Source organism: Pundamilia nyererei, unplaced genomic scaffold, assembly GCF_000239375.1.
Source record: "Pundamilia nyererei isolate P.nyererei 1_Seehausen unplaced genomic scaffold, PunNye1.0 scaffold00132, whole genome shotgun sequence".
NCBI classification, from domain to species: Eukaryota; Metazoa; Chordata; class Actinopteri; order Cichliformes; family Cichlidae; genus Pundamilia; species Pundamilia nyererei.
The window spans coordinates 509,250-514,511 of record NW_005187533.1 but is presented as its reverse complement, the minus strand read 5'-3'; the positions used below and the strand labels follow the sequence as shown (position 1 = coordinate 514,511).

General features: G+C 42.0%; 2 protein-coding genes across 4 annotated transcripts in view; one reads left to right on the top strand and one right to left on the bottom strand.

The window, feature by feature from the left end:
- Positions 1-2,867, bottom strand: ndufab1b (NADH:ubiquinone oxidoreductase subunit AB1b). Of its 3 annotated transcripts, none has more exons than XM_005743495.1 (5): positions 2,614-2,867; positions 1,716-1,835; positions 1,288-1,375; positions 380-467; positions 1-274 (listed from the first exon to the last, which is right to left on the bottom strand). In XM_005743495.1, the coding sequence occupies exons 1-5, from the start codon at positions 2,782-2,784 to the stop codon at positions 148-150; spliced, it is 594 nt and encodes a 197-aa protein (XP_005743552.1). In that variant the 5' UTR covers positions 2,785-2,867; the 3' UTR covers positions 1-147. The 3 variants fall into 3 exon arrangements, with proteins under 3 accessions (XP_005743552.1, XP_005743555.1, XP_005743553.1); XM_005743498.2 differs by having other exon boundaries at positions 210-278; positions 2,614-2,866; XM_005743496.1 differs by having other exon boundaries at positions 210-278; positions 354-467; positions 2,614-2,865.
- A 1,143-nt stretch (positions 2,868-4,010) lies between these two features.
- Positions 4,011-5,262, top strand: part of dctn5 (dynactin 5) — a 2,409-nt gene continuing 1,157 nt past the window's right edge. Inside the window, exons 1-4 of the mRNA XM_005743494.1 lie at positions 4,011-4,183; positions 4,363-4,431; positions 4,515-4,633; positions 4,885-4,996. Of these exons, the coding sequence (XP_005743551.1) occupies positions 4,136-4,183; positions 4,363-4,431; positions 4,515-4,633; positions 4,885-4,996 (348 nt within the window). The 5' untranslated portion in view covers positions 4,011-4,135. The remainder of the gene's footprint in view (positions 4,184-4,362; positions 4,432-4,514; positions 4,634-4,884; positions 4,997-5,262) is intronic.

Here is a 5,262-nt window from a genome sequence, read left to right as displayed (position 1 = left end):
TACAATGTGCGTCTTTATTGATCTATTAATGACAAATTGTACATGGGACCACAGGGCGGAGCTGAAATGAGAACAAAGCAAACCAGTGATATAATCTTGTTTAATATTAATTTTTTTTTATCTCCAAGCTCTCCTGAACATGTTCATTTAAATACAGTCAAACACGAGACAGCTGAAGCCAACGTCGCCATAATAGACACAAGAGTTGAAGTAGGAAACTGTTTGGTGCTCATCTGCTTCACGAGAACTTCCTGTTGGGTGGGTGGAGGTGACCCTATCTGGGCACAAAGGAATATAAATTGAGCACACAACATGTGACCAAAGACAGAAAACGGGGCCTGATGGTGACTTGCCTCTGGTGTGCTACAGAGCATATTACTCATAAACGTCTTTCTTGTCTGCGATGTACTGTACGATCTCCTCAGGAGTCATCAACTTCTCTGCTTCTGCATCTGGGATCTCAAAGCCTGCGGCACAAACAAGTTACTGGTTACGGCGTGTGCTAAAGAAGCCATGTGACATGCATCGATAATGCTGGACGAATAAGCAGCTTTCTGCACAGATGGTCACAAACATCTCGCTGGTACTACGTCCTCAACTGTAGGTCACACATATTAAAAGCTGTTAGTCTATTATCTTCACTGATCAAAATAAGAAAAAGTCCTCTGATTCTGTTTTCATTCTTTTCCAGGCCTTTATAGCGCGCGTCTTTTTCACTCTCCCACACACACTGAAGTTTCGGGTTCAGTATCGTGCCCAAAGATGCTTCGGATCAAACCACCAACCTTCTAATTAGCAGAATGCCTGCTCCATCTCCTGATCCACAGCCACCCCTGTTTAAAATTTACCTCCCAAACAGATTCTATAAATCAGCTGAATTATTACAAGTCAAAAAGTAAAAAGCAACAAACTGCAACCTTCATTAACCTTCTCAATCAATTTTGAAGATAAATCCAATAAATACTGTAGAATGAGGTGTACTACAGTGTTTCTACCACAGGATATAATCGGAGCATATCCTGCTTTATGTGGGACGTCCACACAGAGTGTCGCATTTACCCTCTGAAGACAAACTTGACAGCACTTTGACACTGCAGACGCTCAACAGGCAGGAAGACTGCAAGACTGATGTTTCATATCCACATACTCCCACTGTGGCTGTACAACAGCAGTCACAGTCTGCACTTTAGGCATTGTAGGAGTCAGAAACATCTCTTTTGCTGACTTAATGCCTAAAGCCACAGTTTGGAATAGTTTTCTATGCAGTATAAAGAGGTTTGCTCTCACCAAACTCATCTTCCATGGCCATGATGATCTCCACCTGGTCCAAGCTGTCCAAACCCAAATCTTTCATGAAGTGAGAGCTCGTCTGCAGCTGTGGAACAGAAACCAACCCGAGGGTTAGAAATTCAAGCTTACATATACAGAAACTTACAAACACTACAGGCATTTCAGGGTGCTTTAAAATAAAAACAAAACCAAATCTACATGAGGAATGATAGTATTCATTTTAGATTGTTTTTCCAAGTTAAAAATCTAATTGTTATTAAATTCAATACATTAAAATCAGTAAACTTTTCAAAAACAATTTCCATGAGCCATTCTGGACAGGGATGAGTCACGATTGCCTAATTTCACCTCACAGATGCCTGCGAATGTATTCTATTCATACATGTTTCAGCTAGAATTCACTGAAGGTCTCTTGTTGTTCTGACCTTCTCTGGGTTGATCTTGTCGTAGAGCTTGAGTACATACATGACTCGTTCTTTGATGGTTTCTAGAGTGAGGGGGGGCAGGTCTCCGTACTGTCGGCACAGCACACCCACCGAGGGGATCTAAGGAAGAAGAAGAAGGAAGAGTTTTAGTGCAGAAGGGAGTGGGGGGTTGTGATCATGCAGCCTGTACATTAGCTTGCCTTAAGTGAGTGTGTATTACATACAGTGTGAAAAGATGCAATATCTTCCAGTACACTGCAACAGTACAGATGTAAAGGCTGGAAAAGGTTTATCCAAGTTTCAAAATAAAACTTAAATCTTACGGAACTTTGACCAAGAAGAAATCTGTGCTGGTCCTGAAGCTTTTAATGTGTGGCTGATTTTATTATCTCGTCTGTAATTACTGCGTTATGGTTTCATTTGACTAAATTTGCAATTAGACGCATTTATCAGCGCATTAGTGTTCACTTACAACTCTGCACACAGCTCGCTAAAACACCTGTAACATTTTTTCTGTGTTATACAAACACACTTATCGTAATACACAATAACATCCGCACTACAACAGTCTTTTACCTTTCTGCACATTAGTACCCGATGTTTAGTCAGAATCAGCCGTGCAGTGCCAAGTTAAAGAATGAAGTCTGTCAATGAAATCACCGACTTTGCTAACTAGCTAGCTAACCAACAGGGCAAACATGGCTGTCCCGTTTTTAAAATCACACGCCTCCGTGTTTCGTGTTTCTCTGCCACAACAACACAGAGTCGTTCAAAGCGAAATAAGCTGCTCGTGTGACACCGTGAACTCTCAGCGGGCTAGGCTGGCTCCGCAGGTCTGAAAGACATCGGTAGGTCACAGCGGCTAGGCCGCGATGGTTCAATGTTACCGGAGACTCACCCGGCTCTGGACGAGCCACCGCGTCCTCCGGCTGTCTGCTGCGAAGGAGAGAGGTCGGTGGACGGCCACCGCCTGGACGGCAGTGACTCTTAATGCGAGGTTACTGGAGCAAAGCCTCAACGAGGGCCGAGCAAAGGAGCGGACACACTGCTGCAGGACACGAGCCGCCATGACGGAAAGCAGTTACTGAAAGCTGCCAGCGTGCGAGGCGAAGAAGAAGAAAAGCGGGTCAAGGGCTCCGTGTTGCGCATGCGCACAGTGCAAACCTTGTGTTTATTTCTAATTTGTCGCTTTATCTGCGCTTTTTAAAAACTGTTTAAACATTTCTCACCACGAGCACATGGGCATTGAGAAACTGCCAATGACTTTGATTTAACTGGAAAATAAAAATGAACTTTCACATTCATAAAACAAGACGTTGGTTGTGCATATGAAACAAAAACAAGTATAGAAGATGTTGCTTTCAGCTCTTTAGGTGTACAATAAGAGCTCCTGCTAAAATGAAGTCTACACAAATTAGACAATAAAAATGGACAAAGACAAACTTTTATTCTCAGTTTCTCTGGATTAAGCTGTGTTTTTCCCTGTGTCGGCTTTTTCTCTGCCTCCTCTGGTAGTTTTGACTGCTTGATTGCTAGATCCAGGTAGCAGTAATGTCTCCAGGGTTTCAGGCAGATTACACTTCAGTTTGTAAGAGCGACAGTCTTTTTCATCCTCCTGTTTCTTCTGCATCCGTCCCACCTGCCTGAATAACATATCCTCTGAAAAAACCCTCGAGTGTCCACAATCACACCAAAGTGCTCTTCCTCTCTCTAAAGGTTCCAGCTGCTTAAAAAAACTCTTGTTTTTAACTTTGCTCATCAGTGCTGCACAGCGCAGGTAGCTTTTCATGCGACCACTTCAGTTAAACCCAGCTCAACCCTCTCAGTGTCTTTAGTCTCATTGGAGATACTCCAGAGTCTTTATCACAATCCTCCACGGCGTGGAGCTGTTTCACAGAGGAGCCGCCTTGCTGTTTGTCTCAGGGTTCATTAAACAAAAAACACAACAAAACTTACATATGGATATGTATATCTATGATAAAATAATAATACATTTTGTAAGTTGTTGTTTTTTTTTGACAAAGAACCAATATGTGGCTCCCTATTTTTAAAAATGTCAGACAAGATTAGTCCATATCATTAAAAAAAGAAGAATAACAGCAAAAAAAGAAAAGAAAATCCCTGACACTATCACAAAATATACAGACAATTATTCCAGGGTTTATAAAAGCTTTACTTATTATTATTATTTATTTATTTATTTATTTATTTATTTAGCTTTACACGCGCACATTTATTATGTCTGTTTTTTGTTCGATATCTGATATTTTAAATAAAGTTATTTGATGGCGTCACGTCCGGGCTTGCGCAGAAGACAAGAAGAAGGAGAAGGAGCTTCCCATAGAGAAAATCCGTATCGATGCTTTAGATCGTATCGCAGAATAATAAACGCCGTTTGGTAGTTCAGCGGGTTTCCAGCCATGGAGTTGTCTGAAATACTGTACAACAAAGCGGAGTACATTGAGACGGTACTGTGTGGAATTTTAATCACCGCTGCTTAAGCTAACGTAGCCTGCTATCTGTCCAAGCAGAAAGTGAACGGGGCGTTGGGCGGATAGCAGAGACGGTTGTTTGTACTCATTTATGTGGACAGACACAGACACGATCGTTCACACGATTATTAACAGTGGTTGTTGTTTTATTTCAGGCTTCTGGCAACAAAGTGAGCAGACAGTCGGTACTATGTGGGAGTCAAAACATAGTCTTGAACGGCAAAGTAAGGAAAACACACACCTGGAAACGACACTGTGAATAGAAAGTGTCCAGCTGTGGTAAAGCTTTGGATGTTCTCTCTTGCAGACTATTGTTATGAATGACTGCATCATCAGGGGGGACCTGGCTAACGTCAGGGTGGGCAGACACTGCGTGGTGAAAAGCCGGAGTGTTATTCGACCACCTTTCAAAAAGTTCAGCAAAGGGTAAAGTATCTTTGACACCCGTTCAGGCCAGCCATGTGCTTTTGTGTTCTAGATAAAAATGCTTTGAGATTGATTGATTGATTGATTGATTGAATCTTTATTTTGAACATGTTGAAAAAGTACAACAAAATAGAATTAAAAGATTGTTTTTAGTTATTGTCACTCAAAATATATTTAAAGTCACTGTACAAATGAATAAAGGAGAGAATATGCTAAGTATTGTCTCATCACTGCCCTGTCCCCCCCTGCAGGGTGGCTTTCTTCCCGCTGCACATTGGAGACCACGTCTTCATTGAGGAAGACTGCGTGGTCAATGCAGCACAGATTGGTTCCTACGTCCACATTGGGAAGAACTGTGTCATAGTGAGTGAAATAAAATCTCACACACGCACACAGCTAGCTCCTCGGCAGTGAAAGGACATTGCTGTGAAGGGGTGGGGCGGGGGGGTATAGACAGAAAGCATGTCTTTATTGCCTGTGGTGAACCAGTCACATGGCAGTCATGCAACCTTCTGCTGGCAGTCGAGGGCTGAATTAATAAACAAAAACACAAGCTGGCATTTTTTTTCAAACTGTTGATTTGGATCACAGAAATGGGGACTTCACTTAATCACACATTAGTCATATTA

What these genes read in the sequence shown, in the direction of transcription:
- ndufab1b (XM_005743495.1), bottom strand. Translation starts at nt 2,784, where the DNA reads ATGGCGGCTCGTGTCCTGCAGCAGTGTGTCCGCTCCTTTGCTCGGCCC. An exon ending in GGCCATGGAAGATGAGTTTG is followed by an intron (nt 468 to 1,287) that starts GTGAGAGCAAAC and finishes TTTGTGCCGCAG; the next exon opens with GCTTTGAGATCCCAGATGCA. An exon ending in GACAAGAAAGACGTTTATGA is followed by an intron (nt 275 to 379) that starts GTAATATGCTCT and finishes GTGCCCAGATAG; the next exon opens with GGTCACCTCCACCCACCCAA.